Source organism: Bison bison, unplaced genomic scaffold (genome assembly GCF_000754665.1).
Source record: "Bison bison bison isolate TAMUID 2011002044 unplaced genomic scaffold, Bison_UMD1.0 scf7180017864366, whole genome shotgun sequence".
In the NCBI taxonomy this organism is placed as follows: Eukaryota; Metazoa; Chordata; class Mammalia; order Artiodactyla; family Bovidae; genus Bison; species Bison bison.
In genome coordinates this window covers 1,054,076-1,069,962 of record NW_011494938.1, presented here as the reverse complement: position 1 = coordinate 1,069,962, position 15,887 = coordinate 1,054,076, and the positions used below count along the sequence as shown (strand labels likewise).

General features: G+C 39.9%; 1 protein-coding gene across 10 annotated transcripts in view; it reads right to left on the bottom strand.

Annotated features, from left to right (window-relative positions):
• SLC8A1 (solute carrier family 8 (sodium/calcium exchanger), member 1) overlaps positions 1-15,887 on the bottom strand; it is a 451,994-nt gene that overhangs the window by 343,693 nt on the left and 92,414 nt on the right. For 7 of the 10 annotated variants that reach the window (XM_010855550.1, XM_010855558.1, XM_010855548.1 and 4 more), the window contains one exon: positions 13,591-15,422. In XM_010855550.1, the coding sequence (XP_010853852.1) occupies positions 13,591-15,422 (1,832 nt within the window). Of the gene's footprint in view, positions 1-13,590; positions 15,426-15,887 lie in introns of all 10 variants that reach the window. The other 3 variants (XM_010855555.1, XM_010855553.1, XM_010855554.1) reach the window with 1 other exon arrangement.

Sequence of the window (15,887 nt, the reverse complement as noted above, 5' to 3'; positions counted from 1 at the left end):
GGAAAAAAAAAAAAAGGGAACCCTGCCAATGTAGTTTGACTAACAAACCACTGGAGTTGTGGTTTGAGTATAATGGATTCCCTCTTCCATTGCCTCTAATCTAATTAATTCCTTATAATGTCCTCATTCCATCAGATGTGTTTACCAGCCAAGTTGTATTAAGATGATTTTTTTAATAGCTTCATTGAAAAAAATGGATAGAATGTGGGTAATTGAAGCAAACAGAAACTTCAAAGTCTTTTGTTTCTGATGACCATTGCTCTCTTATTACAAGTGTCTTTAGTAGAAACAGAATCTCTTCTTTTCTGAAACAACACACACAGAATGTGCTTAAATTTAGGATTATCATCCCACACTTCCTAATTATTACGCCTGTATAATTATTAATGGTGTTCTCTTTTACTAGAAAAAGTGCTCTGATTTGGACAATAAATGACACAGGCTACCCTAATACACATTGACAGGAATGTCAATTTAAATAAAACATTGTAACAAATTGATATGATGATTTTAGCAGATCAAGCCAGTGGATGTATATATTTTGTAACTTTACAATTTATTAAAATTCCAGAAGAAAGGATTTAAGCTTCACTTATTTGGTTTGGGGGCTTTCTTGATAGCTCAGTTGGTAAAGAATCCACCTGCAATGCCAGAGACCCTGGTTTGATCCCTGGGTTGGGAAGATCCCCTGGAGAAGGGAAAGGCTACCCACTCCAGTACTCTGACCTGGAGAATTCCATGGACTGTATAGTCTATGGGGCCACAAAGAGTCAGACACACCCAAGTAATTTTCACTTTCACTTATTTGGTTTTTATATTATTTGTTATCTTTAATGTGCTTCTTTTTTGTAAATGACTATGCCAGGCATAGTGGTAAAGAATCCACATGCCAATGCAGGGGCAGCAAGAGATACAAGTTCCATCCCTGGGTCAGGAAGATCCCCTGGAGAAGGAAATGGCAACCCACTCCAGTATTCTTGCCTGGAAAATTCCAGGCAGAGGAGCCTAGCAGGCTATAGTCCAGGGGGTCACAAAGAGTTGGACGAGACTGAGCATGCACGCATACACACACACACACACCACCTTTCTCTACTTCACATCCCTGAGTTCACCAAGGCTATGAATAATGAATCAGACCTGAATTCTTCCCAATCTTTACACTTCTGGTCTTTATTAGAGAGGGCAGTCAAATGGTGATGGAAGCCATGTGGGGGAGCTAGACAGGGAGAGAGAGGGAGCAGAGTGGCTTTCTTCTGGAGAAGAGCAGGCACACAGTGCAGCTGCTACAGCTAGCAGCCTCGCTGAGAGCTGAGCATCACTCCCCCTCAGCCTCACACCAGTGTCAAAATCCCCATCGGGAGGCACTGACGGAACAGCAACTAGGAAGGCACACAGAAGCTGTATGGTGCCCCAGCCACATCAGTGCAGGACTGCATATGTGCACAGCTACCTCCTCAAGGCCAGCAAGAGACTCTGCATTCCAGGGGCCACGTCTTAGTCACCACTCTTGTCCCAGCATCTTATAAGGGACTTGACACAGGACAGATATTCATAGAACAGTTGTTGAAAGCAGACACCATCACTATTGGATCCCACCTCCTTCCTCTGGCTCCTCAAACACACTCAGGCAATCGTATGTCCATTTCATTCCGAGGACAAAGTGGCTGTTTTTAATAAAGCAGCAGTTTAAGTGAATCCCAGGTCTACTTTCTCACTCAAAGACTATCTTTTGTGTGCTTGAGCAAGACTCTGAATGAATTCCAGGCTTCACTTCATTTTAGTAATAGCCAAATTCTAATCAGGGCTGTATATTCTCAGCTTCCATCTCTTGTCTCTCTGCCTGCCTTTCTCCTCCCCTCTTTTTTCCTTCTCTGTCTACTCCCGTTCTTTTCTTACTCTCCCCGCCTTAACTTCTCTTTCTCGCTTATCCTCTCCCTCCGTTTCCTTTCTATTCTCTTCTTTTTTCTCTCTTCCTAAAAATTAAACCAAATAGCTCACTTGAAGCGTGGTGTCAAGTTAAGATTGTAATGTCTAGTATGCTAGAATGAGAACTGTCCTTTGGGAATTACTTTTTCCCCCCTTTGTTTTCAGTTCAGTTCAGTATGCCCTAAAAATTAAACTAGGCTTCCCTGGTGGCTCAGTTGGTAAAGAATCCTCCTGCAATGCAGAAGACCCAGATTGGATCCCTTGGTCAGGAAGATCCCCTGGAGAGGAAATGGCAACCTACTCTAGTATGCTTGCTTAGGAAATCCCAAAGAGAGAGGTGCCTGGCAGGCTACCGTCCATGAGGTCACTAAGAGTTGGCCAGGACTTAGCAACTTCACCACAAAATTAAACTACGTGTTAATACGACTTAATTTTGCTTTCCCACCTTTATCTCGGTAAGTAATAAATGTGTGTGAAAGATAAAAGTTCTCTGTTGAAAATGAACAGTTGGGGGCTACTGTTAAATGTCAAAATTAATTATATTTATAAACATATTGACAATGAATTTATTCCAAACGCAAAAGTCTAAAAAATAAAACTATGCTTGAAAGCAAATGTCGTACAGAAACACCTGAATGCTGAGCTGATATAAAGTATATGCAAGTTGTCTTTGGACAGTTACCTGATTTTAGTTCAAAGTGTTTTGTTGTTGTTCTTGCGTCCTAGAGAATGTAGCTCAAAAGCAAAAGGGACTTTGAATTGAACTTTTAATTCCATTTGCTGTGGGTAGGTTTGTATCAGTTGAACTGTCATGTGGGTCCCTTCTTCTAGGAAAACCTCCTAGCAAAAATTCCTACTGTTAATGACCTCCAGGGGCAAAGAATGCAACTTTTCAAACTTGGTAGTAGTGCTGACACAAAGTAACAAGCATCCTCTGGTACCCTCTGTCATCATTAATTTACACTGTCTTGTAATACACAAAAAAGACAGACAGACCAAGAAACTGCTATTTTAAGAAAAGCTACATTCACTGTTCAGCCATATAAGGAAGTTAAGACACAGAGCCAGTGCGGGCAATGACAGAAAGCTACTAATAGTTCCTTTACTATTCAGGAACAAGAGGAAATAAATACTGTGAGAGAGAATAGACGGTAATTGGGCATGTCGCAGAGATGGAAGGATTATAGCATTTAGAGTTTTTCCTGCTTCTCAAACTCAGTTAATCATGGCTCTTCTAGACTGATGGAGTGTGGGGGGCATCATGGTGAATGCATGTTCAAGAATCCAGAGAGGATACATCTTTTCTTCTAGTTTCCCATCTTCAGAGCTGCACAACCACACGCAGTCAGGATCACAGCACTGTGGCCTTCGTGTTTGTCTCTGCGTCGCCTATGACAGCCACGTGACGGGAAAGACCAGCCCGGAGGAGACTAACCTCTACAGTCAGGCAGCCCTACTGCTAAATTCCAGGTCCCCTCTCATTAGCTGTTTGACCCAAAGAAAAGCAGTTACTCTCCAAGCCTCAATTTCTCCAACTATAAAGTGAGTACAATAGCACTCAACCAATAGCTTTATGGTGGCTCAGACGGTAAAGAATCTGCCTGCAATACGAGAGACGTGGGTTCGATCCCTGGGTTGGGAAGATCCCCTGGAGGAGGGCATGGCGACCCACTCCAGTATTCTTGCCTGGAGAATCCCCACGGACAGAGGAGCCTGAGGGGCTACCGTCCATAGGGTCGCAAAGTGTCGGACACGACTGGGCAACTAAGCACAGCAATATAATTGTTGTGAGGATTTAATCAAATGAATATTGTAAGGAAAATAGCATGAAACCCAGCTCGCTATACATCTTAAAACCATCTCTCCACCACCGTCACCTCCCTCTCTCCATCACAGTCAAAACTACCACCTCCCACACCATCACTATGACCACCATCACCACCTACACCACTACCACCACCATTACCACTACTTATACCATGATCATATTCAAAATCACAACCTCCAATACCACCATCATTATTATTATCATCACCCCCACCATCAGCATTATCAGCACCACCACCACCCTGTCCAAAGCTACCGCCTCCAACACCATCACTATCACCTCAGTATCACTGGCATTACTACCACCATCACCACACCATCAAAACATTTACCATTGTCATCTTCATTTCACAGGGAAAGAAACTGACTCAGAGCTTAAGTATCTTCGCTGAAAGGTACAAAGCCAGTAGGGAGAGCTCCAACCTGGGCACAGAACCCAAGTCGAGAGCTCCTCCTATGTCCATCTTTTATCTCGGGAAGTCTAACATGGAAAAGTACAGAGGGCTTTGTTTCAAGGGTCACCAAGTACTTTGTTTCAAGGGCTTCAAGGGTCCCAAGTACTCAGGATCTCTCATACCTAAGCTTTAAAAATTGTATCTAGAAATAAAATATTCCAGGTTGCGTCATTAATAGCTGAATTCCTGGGCATAATGAAGTCTCTCCGATTTCTGCTTTGGCTGTTCTTGCCCCTTGCTTCTGTGTCTTCAATGATCACAAAGCACACAATGACTATTCCCCTATGTAACCCTGTGGAGACATTGTAAGAGGGAAAGAAAATGTCATGGAGAACACAAGTCCTGGGGAGAAAGGCAGGAAATAAAAGGCATTGTTGATTTCGCCTAGCTCTACAGAGAGACAGCTGTATAGGCCTGTGAAAAGAAAGAGCTCTGGCTGGCTCAACCTTTGGCAAGCAGATCTGGTATTACGTAGGCAGTCTGTTGAGCCAGGAAAGGAAGCAAAGGAGGAGATTTCCTTTAATTCTGGCCATATTGTTGACCGCTTGTTTTCCCCTCCAGGACCTTCTGGACTTCCCCACTCCCAGGACAGAAGCTGCAAGGCAGTGTGGGTAGCCACAGCAGAACCCCACTTGCTGCTGGTCTGCTCCATCAACACCTTCCACAAGGTTCCCCTCAGCTGGCTCACCCAAGGCAATTATAAAGATCACCTCTAGTGCCACAGACCCACTTTACATTTGGATGTCCTTTCTTCCTTTCCAACCACTGGGCACAGAGCCACATCTGCTGTTCTAAGGATAACCCTTAAGAGTTGCATGGCATTTAGAACATGATAGCAGCCTAACAGGTAGTGCTAGTGGTAAAGAAGGCACCTGCCAATGCAGGAGACATAAGAGACTTGGGTTCAATCCCTGGGTCGGGAAGATCCCCTGGAGGAGGGCATGGCAACCCACTCCAGTATTCTTGCCTAGAGAATTCCATGGACAGAGGAGCCTGGTGAGCTACAGTCCATATGGTCACAGAAAGTTGGACATGACTGAAGCGACTTAGCACACACACACACAGGGACCTAACAGCTTTCCCATCCCAAAGAATGAATCTCCAGTGAGTGGATTTCAGTAACCATGACAGAACATGGTGGAGATCCTTTATAGGAAAACCTCTATGGTTCTCAAGATACTGAAATCCACAGGCAATTTTCTATACCTTGGCCTATCATAGGTGTTATACCCTGAAGGTGGCTCCATTCCAAAGAATTCAGCATGCTTAAATCTCTTTTCATGGGTTACCAGAGTCCTCAGGAAAGAAAAGCAAAGAAAATCTCTCCCTACTTCACAATATGATGTGAAATCTACTTGGGTTCTACCGAGATGACAGTTGCACACTGGTTAACTCTGAGAAAATGGAGTCAGAAGGAAGGAAAAATGGGCTAAGGACTATTCCAGTGGCTACAGCACTAAAGGAAATTAAAACTGTTTCTAGAGACCAAGGACGAATCCCACTAAGTGCAAAAGACAATACTGGCAATATTTTTTTAGAAATCTTGTAAAGTTTGCTTATAAACAATAAGAGGCATTGAGATATAGAGGGGCAAGCACATAAGCTGATTTTTAAGTAGATCATACACTTTTCTTTTTTCAACAATTAAAAATTTTTATGCTATTGTAGTAAAAAGCACTTGATAAGATCCAACTCTAAAGATTTTTAAGTACATGGCACAATATTGTTAACTACAGGTATGATGTTGTATGGCAGACTTCTAGAACTAACTCATTTTGCATTAACTGAAACTTTATACCTGTTGATTAACAACTGTCCATTTTCCCTTCCATTTCCTCCAACAACCACCATCCTGCTCTTGCATCTATGGGTGATATATACTATTTCAGATATCTCATATAAGTAGAATCATGCAACACTGGTCAGTTTGTGACTGGCTTAAAGGGATGTACACTCAGATTAATTTAAATGCCTTCATAATGATTTAAAATCCCATTAAATGAACTAAGGCCATTTGGGGCATTATTTAGCATGGATGGACCTAAAGATTATCATGCTTAAGAGAAGTCCCACAGAGAAAGACAAATGCCAAATGATATCACTTATATGTGGAATATAAAATATGACACAAATGAGCTTATCTACAAAAGAGAAACAGATTCGCAGACACAGAACAGACCTGTGGTTGTCAAAGTGGGGCAGGGAGAGAGACAGAGGGGGAGTTTGTGGTTAGTGGATGCAAAATGGTAATATACAGAATGCATAGGTCCTACTCTATAGGATATGGAACTATATTCAACATCCTATGATAAACAATAATGGAAAAGAATATAAACAAAAATGTGACTCGCTTTGCTGCACACCTGAAACTAACAACACTGTAAATCAACCATAATTTTAAAAAATAAAATTCCATTAAAGAAAATTAATGTTCACTGAGTCTTTCATTAAGAACCATCCAATATATTGAAAATGTCCATACTCAGGTTTACCAAGTTACGATTCCATCCTAAAATGAACATCACTTTTCTCTCCAATTATGCCTTCTGCAAATGCAAATATTTTACCCCAAATTAAGGCTTCTCCTACAACTTATAGCTTATCTTTGGAATGACATTTATACTGATTAAAATATGTTATCTCATTATCCCCCGTTTTAGAGTATTCGGAGATACTTCTTCTATTTCCTTCAAAATAATTAGTCCAGAACTGAGTGCAAATTAGTAACTTAGTATGTACAGACTGATTGATAAATTCTTCTCTAACCCTGAACCAGAAAATCAATCAGCCCCCTATGTGATGGCCTTGAATGATGACTCAGAAGGCAGTCCTATAAACACTTCAGTGTGTCTAAACTATGACATCTCATTTGCTAAGATAAAATTTCTTTACATAATTCTATTATAACCCCAAACTCTAATCTGCAGTGGGAAAATGAGATTACAGTAGCAAAGGCAGCAATCTAGTTGACATGGTAAACAACCCTTCTGCACATAATCAATTTAGGTTCCCAGAAGCGGTGAATTAGAACTTGTAATTTTTTTTTTTTGGCTCTTAACCTGTCTTATTTTTTATAGTAGTTATGCATTCATGAAAACATATGCATTTATAAAAATATTTCTTGTAGTTACAATTTAGATTTTCAAATGATATTACATGTGGTTTGCTTCTAAAAGAGATAAATAGTCCAGTCTGAAAAGATAATCCAAAGTGGAAGTCCATTAAAACCCTAAAATTATTCCTTCTAAATTTTTTATATTACTTGGGAAAATTTTTTATCAATGTAAGGTATCATGCCTCCATCATTTTAATTGGCTAAATGTCACAGATAAATACTTTTGCCACAAAGTAAATCTAGAATATGTTGGATTCAAGGTAGTATGAGCTAATAGGCTTTTTTGTCTAACACTATTTTCTCTAGTATTGTTCACCATTTCTGATTTCCCCCCAAATACAATTATTGTTCTTTTTCTGATCATTTCAAATTTTCCTAATATTTTTTTCATTTTTTATAGCTGACTGCCTTCTCTTTCTACTCTCTGAATTGTTTTATCATATAGCTAAGTCTTTATTCTTTGGTATTCTATAGAGCAAGAAAAGAATACTGGTAATATAAATAGCAAAAACAAAGTACTTATTTTCCCTGGAATATAATAACGATTCCATACAGCCTATATGGAATTTCTTTTCTAGATATTTTTCAAAAAAGAAAGTGATGTAAATATTTTGCATCCAAGAGCTATATTTGTTGACATGTCTTACATATTGTATTTGCTATTTGCTAATAGCTATTGCTATTGTATTAGCAATACAATAAATATTATATTGCTAATGAAGTTGCAATCAAACTTGTAAACATTAATAGTCTTTAAAGCTAAACTAATTTTGGACAGATCCATTGCTTAACAAATTATGGCTAGAAACTCCCAGTAAAATGATTTGCTAAGCGACCTACATACTTCATTTTCCAACTTTGCATTTTAAATATATAGCAGTAAATGCTCATGATGTTTTGAGTAATCTTCCAAAAATGATATTATTGTTGAGCTATAACTAAGTAACTAAATTTGATTTGTATCTGCACTAGTTAATTAACCTTAACATTTTCCAGAACAGTCAAGCTAATGTTAGACCTTGAAACACCGAACAACATTTTCTATAATTATTACCAAGAAACAAGCATCATTAAAGAACAAACATTAGTAGCACTTCAAATTTTTGGATGTCACCTTCTTAACCACAAATCAAATTAGCATATTCTTCATTTATTTTTTATTAGCTGTTAACATTAGACAGAATTCCCTGTTGAAATTCAAGATTAGCTAGCATGGGTTTAGTATTTGTCATTGATTGTGTTTATACAAAAGCATGTGCTAATTGTTAATTATATCTGTCTAATGAGTGTTTGCATTGTAATTTTCAAATGTTTTGCTGAGAATAAATTTTATTTGAGACCACAAGCAGCACTTACCACTTAATGCTATTTTCCTAAAATACGGATTTTGATCTTTAAAAGGGTCAAGTTGAAATAATTCAACTCATTTATATAAAAATATGAATGAGGACAGACATGCTTATTTTATAAATTTAAATGACTTTTCCTACACTAAAACTGAGGTCAAAGATTAGGCATCTATCTTATTCTTGAAAATAAAAATCTGACTGCATTTTGATCTCCCTCCCTGATCAGATTGAACTCTACTTCTACCTTGGTTAATGACTTCTTAATTAGATATACTGTAAATCCAGGCTTTTCCAGGAATTGTTTTAAGCTACTGTGGAAAGCGTCATAAATTCTGGCTTATGCATATCATTAAACAAACCAAAAAAAAAAAAAAAGATTTGAAAAACTAATAAAGCTGTTCAGTTCAGTTGTTCAGTGGTCTCTGACCCCCTGGACTGCAGCACGCCCTGTCCATCACCAACTACTGAGTCTGCTCAAACTCATGTCCATTGAGTCAGTGATGCCATCCAGCCATCTCATCCTCTGTCCTCCCCTTTTCCTCCCACCTTCACTCTTTCCCAGAATCAGGGTCTTTTCAAATGAGTCAGTTCTTCGCATCAGGTGGTCCAAGTATTGGAGTTTCAGCTGTAGCATCAGTCCTTCCAATGAATATGCAGGACTGATCTCCTTTAGGATGGACTGGTTGGATCACCTTGCAGTCCAAGGGACTCTCAAGAGTCTTCTCCAATACCACAGTTCAAAAGTATCAATTCTTTGGCACTCAGCTTTCTTTATAGTCCAACTCTCACATCCATACATGACTACTGGAAAAACCATAGCTTTTACTAGATGGGACTTTGTTGGCAAAGTAATGTCTCTGCTTTTTAATATGCTGTCTCGGTCATTCATAACTTTTCTTCCAAGGAACAAGCATCTTTGAATTTCATGGCTGCAGTCACCATCTACAGTGATTTTGGAGCCCCAAAAAATAAAGTCAGCCACTGTTTCCACTTTTCCCCATCTATTTGCCATGAAATGATGGGACCAGATGCCATGATGTTAGTTTTCTGAATTTTGAGCTTTAAGCCAACTTTTTCACTCTCCTCTTTCACTTTCATCAAGAGGCTCTTTAGTTCTTCTTCACTTTCTGCCATAAGGGTAGTATCATCTGCATATGTGAGGTTATTGATATTTTTGACAATCTTGATTCCAGCTTGTACTTCATCCAGCCCAGCATTTCTCATGATGTACTCTGCATATAAGTTAAATAAGCACGGTGACAATATACAGCTTTGACGTACTCCTTTTCCTATTTGGAACCAGTCTGCTGTCCCATGTTGAGTTCTAACTGTTGCTTCTTGGCCTGAATTCAGATTTCTCAGGAGGCAGGTCAGGTGGTCTGGTATTCCCATCTCTTTAAGAATTTTCCACAGCTGGTTGTGATCCACACAGTCAAAGGCTTTGGCATAGTCAATAAAGCAGAAGTATATGTTTTTCTGGAACTCTCTTGCTTTTTTGATGATCCAACGGATGTTGGCAATTTGATCTCTGGTTACTCTAGCTTTTCTAAATCCAGCTTAAACATCTGGAAGTTGTTCACATACTGTTGAAGATTGGCTTGGAGAATTTTGAGCATTAGTTTGCTAGTGTGTGAGATGAGTACAATTGTGTGGTAGTTTGAGCATTCTTTGTCACTGCCTTTTTTTGGGATTGTAATGAAAACTGACCTTTTCCAGTTCTGTGGCCACTGCTGAGTTTTCCAAATTTGCTGGCATATTGAGTGCATCACTTTCACAGCATCATCTTTTAGGATGTGAAATAGCTCAACTGAAATTCCATCACTGGACAGACCGGTGTTGACAAAGTAAAGTCTTTGCTTTTTAATATGCTGTCTAGGTTGTGGCAACCCACTCCAGTATTCTTGCCTGGAAAAATCCATGGACGGAGGAGCGTGATAGGCTACAGTCCATGGGGTCTCAAAGAGTCGAACACGACTGAGTGACTTTACTATATTGGTCATAACTTTTCTTCCAAGAAGCAAGTGTCTTTTAATTTCATGGCTGCAGTCACCATCTGCAGTAATTTTAAAGCTGAGGGGTATCCATAGTCCCATCCATGTATTTTAGGTTTTTGAGAACGTCATCTCTCAAGATTACCTTTGTAATTGGATGAAATATAAATTCATTTTAAAAGATAAAAACTAAGTTGTGTCTACATACTTCACCTAGACTACATGATGACAAACTCCTTTTAACTTGGATCTGACTGTATGGACCTGACATTGGAAACAACTACCAGTGGAAAAACAATCCATTAAAAAAAAAAAAATAGAATAAGGGATCTTTGATAATATTATGTTTTCCCAGACGCATTTTGTTTGAATCTTTGGTGCCTAGATTAAGGCTAAGTACCAGTCACCGCAACAAATTTATTCAAGCAATAGACCTATTAATTATCTTCAAACCTTGTCGGTAGTAAAACTCTATAACACTAAGATGAAAATTCCTTAAAATTTTAAAAAGAAGAAAAAATGCAAGGATGTACTTTCATTAAACTTATAAATAACATGTTTTGTCATTACTAAAAGTTCATATTTCAACTTACCACATAAAAGATAGGAAGAATTTTACAGCACTAGGAGAAGGCAATGGCACCCCACTCCAGTACTCTTGCCTGGAGAATCCCATGGATGAAGGAGCCTGGAAGGCTGCAGTCCATGGGGTCGCTGAGGGTCGGACGCGACTGAGCGACTTCACTTTCACTTTTCATTTTCATGCATTGGAGAAGGAAATGACAACAACCCACTCCAGTGTTATTGCCTGGAGAATCCCAGGGATGGGGGAGCCTGGTGGGCTGTCGTCTATGGGGTCACACAGAGTTGGACACGACTGAAGTGACTTAGCAGCAGCAAGAACACATACACAGAAATGCTGATAATTCCACTGATTCTTACCAGTTTTCACAAGATATCTAAATTTCTAAAGCTGAAATTTGGCAATATTCCTTCCATAGCAAGAATTAAACCGATATAATGGCATAGGGTGAATGTTTGAAATAGAGCTTGACAGACTAAATTTTACCATCAAACCAGTCTCTTTTTTTCCTTCTTCTACTACACTCTGCCCAAAAGAAATTTATTTATGCTTTGGTAGAAGTCCTGGACACCAGATTAGACAGGGAAAGCTGCCTTTCAAACAAGTACAGAGCCATTATTCTCGAGAGAAAGCAATACTGCATTTTCTGAGAAAACATCCTAGGTAAAATGAGTAAACAAAACAAAATCCCAATTTGGTCATGTTCAAGAGCTACCCTTGTGAATTCATTGAATAACATGCAGTATTCCTTTAATAATATGCAATAGCACTTGTAATCCATGTAAAAGTATATCTAATACAAGAGGGTTCAATAATTGAAATGATTATGAAATGTAATGAGCAAGAATTCCCAGCAAAGAAATAAAGTTTATGTACTAATGTGGGCAGGACCATAATCAACAGAGGCCTTTGGGAAAATCCGTCCTTGGGTGTGCAGGATATTCATTTCCTATTACCATCTTTCAGTAAAGTATCTGTCCCAACAAAACATGTCTCACTAAGTGGGATGTTAACAGCATAAGAACCAATGTAAAACAGATACTGAGCAAAAGTTCTCCCCACACACACATCCAAGGAAGGTTATTACAGTCTCTCTTAGATTTCACTGTGACAGCACACGGATTGCCCATCTCTATAAATACAGTGTCAAAGATGTGAAAGACATTGGAAGGCTCTTTTAGGAAAATCTGTTTCCTCTGTACCCCCCTCCCCCATCCTTGTATTTATTTTCTCTACACTTATAGTAGAAGAAATTTCACCTTGAAGAGAACGCACCTGCCATGTCACATGCTATTAACAAGAGTTAACCATTTTGATAACAAACTATATTTTATATTGTTTATCCTGAAATTCCTAAGTTGTCAATGATCCCGTCAACATAATCATTCATTTGAATATTTTCAAATGAATGATTTAAAATGAATGTTTCACTGCAGATATTACAAACAGTTCCTTTTCTTCATTCCTTGCAGTTTGGATATTACTGACTGGGTCATATTTTCTGGTTTGCTTTTGGTGATTGCAGTGCCCCTGGCCTTAGGCAAGGAAAAGCTCTCTAAACATCCTCTGCCAATGGAGGAATCATCACACAATCAGATATTCTGTGTTACAGTGTTGGCAAATGTCACTGTAAAGTGTCAATAGGAAAACTTAATTGTTTCCCACTTCTTTTCTCTGACCTGCTCCTTGTCATTTCAGACACTTAGAATTTTATTTCTCTCACCATCCCTATGCCAGCAGGGTAAAAGGGTTTGTTTAACCATGTAAAGTAAAATCAGACTAGAACTAAAAAAGAACTTTATGACTTTTCTCCATTGGCATCAAACTGAAAAGGCAGGATTGGTCATTAAGTTATAATTAAGCATTAGCATTTCAGCAGAAACATTAGACCATCACAAAAACAGTGTCAGAGAAAAGCAGCAAAAATCATTTCAGCGAACCCTGGTAGCCAGGAAATTATTTTGGGGCTTTCCCAAATTGACTTTTGCGATATTCCCTTTCTGTGTGTCTGTTATATGATCAAGACAGAATACAAGTTTTTCAACCGATCATTAAGTGCATAAATTCTGTCAGAAGACTCATTTCATCATGATCCATAAACGTACTTAAAAACTGTAAATGCATAAAAGTAAAAAGGAAAAACACATTAGGATCTTGACAGATATAGTATATTGATCAGTGGCACATAAGCTAGAAGCTAGGATATTTTGGTATTTTGAAAGTGGTTCTGTATAGTTACCAATCCATTCTTTCTTCACCATTTAGTTTTTAAAAAACACACATATGTTCACACAACCACAGACGCACTCAACCACACACATAGGTATAAAAAAAAAGAACTTACACAATTTCGTCATTCTGGAACTCGAGCTCTCCGCATGTGTCCTCAAAGTCCTCCCCTCCACCTCTGGCGGTCCCCTCAATGGTCTTATAGGGAACGATAACATTTCCACGTGCTCCAGATGTTCTCAGAACTTTCACCTCCATGATGCCAATGCTCTCACTCACATGAGTCACCGGTTCCTCAAAAGTAAAGATGCCAGCATGGTCATCATCAAAAATAGTCACGGTGGCAGTGGAGGGGGATCCCAGGCAAGCAAGGGTAGAGACATGACTGGCTTCCAGGATGCCGTCTTCCGAGGCTTCCAAAGATACTTTGACGTTGCTGAGATGCACAAGGAAATTCTCATCCTCCTCAAAGATGTCATCATCAATGATGCCAACTCTGATTTCCTTCTGGGTCTCACCAGGCTTAAAGACCACAGTTCCTTCAGTAAATTCGTAATCAGATCCAGCATTGGCTGTGCCATCCTCTGTTCTGAAGTCAACAAACACAGTGTTGGTCAAATCACCACCTCTGCGGATAATGGTCAGGGCTACTGTGCCACAGTTCTCCAGACACTGATATGTCCCTTGTTCAAAGAAGATCTTACTGACAGGGTCATTTTCAGCCACTTCCGTGTTGACCTCATGCATGCTGACAGCTTTCCTGGCTTGGTCTGCTGCATGCCTCTTTAAAATGTTGCCCGCTCCGGTCATCAGGCGGGTAGCTTGAATACGGTAAAACGCTCGACTTTTTTGCTGCTGACTTAAGACTTGGTAATTGGCTAATTCTATTAATTGCTCTATTTCCTTCTCTGGATGCTTCTGCTTGAGTTCCTTCAGAATCCTAGCCATTTCTCGCCTGGCTTCTTCATCATCTTGGTCCCTCTCATCAACCTCCAGAACCAGGGCTCCATCTAAGAAACTGTCAACATGGGAATTGACCACTTTCCCATCCATTTCAATTTCTGTCTTGGAAGATGGCCTGTCTCCTTCGTGTTCAATAATCATTCCCCTCTGCTTGCCAGCCCGATACCTCTTGTAGACATACTTGTAAAACAGAAGCCTCCTGTCTGCCACCCAAGCAAACACAACGCAGATGGGGAAGAAGAAGAAAGTAAGCAAACCTTCCCAGACCTCCACGACCCCAGGGGAGCTGACAGACAAAATGATGTAAAGCCAGGTATAGGCAAAGATGCTCCATGCTGCTGTCACAAAGAACACACGCAGATGCTTGATCTTCCTTGTCTCCCCATCCGGGACGACATACACACAAAGGGCAATGATGATGAACATGTTGAATGCAGCACTCCCCACGATGGTGCTAGGACCAAGGTCTCCTGCGGTGAAGTTATGGCCACACACCTCGATTACTGAAAGGAGAATCTCTGGAGCTGAAGACCCCAGGGCCATCAAGGTCAGGTTGGACACTGTCTCATTCCAGATCCTCACAGTTGTCTTGGTGGTCTCTCCATTGGGTTTCTTTATGGTGATTTCTTTCTCTTGAGACGTGATGACTTCTATAGAGGACATGAACCGGTCAGCAATGATTGAGACTCCAAGAAACATGTAGACCATGGCCACAAAATACACAGTCGCTCTAGCAATTTTGTCTCCAAAGGAAGGGTCCTGGGGCTCCCAAATGGGTAAAATCACCCCCTTCTTACAGTAATAGGAGCCAGTACACTCGCCAGTCTCGTTGCCTTCTCCTTCCATTTCTGTCTCAGCACTTATATGGTCCACATGGGAAAACAAGAGAGCCACCATGGCTATCACGTGAAATCCCATCGACAAGGTGGGTGACAGATTGAACTGCAGCATGCTGGGCAATGGCAGAGTTCCAACTGTCCCAACCTACTGGGGAGAATAAGAAAGGGGGGGGGGGGGGGGAAAAAAATCACATCATTAGATCCAGACCCAAAGCACTCAAGTGACCCAATTGTTTATTACATTTACCAATGACTTGTTTATATTTGACTATCACAACATCTACGGTGAATCATGGCTCTAAGAATCCATCTGTGATAAAGCAATCCTTGGTAATGTTTACAGCCCAATCTCTCCACTTGTGGATTTTCTACATGTAGTCCCATTTACTGAGCAATGAGCAATGTACACAGCTGACTTACTGGAAGAAAACGTTCAATTATATCCTTGGCTTGTTGAACACACATGCATGCACGCTGACAGCCAATGAGGAAAAGCACAGAGTTTTGACGCATTAAATAATTTTCTCCTTGTTGCTAAGGCAGATTTTCTTTTAAACTGTGGTTAACACAGTCAACCTTCCAAAAACTGTTTCATTGCCAAAATCACCTT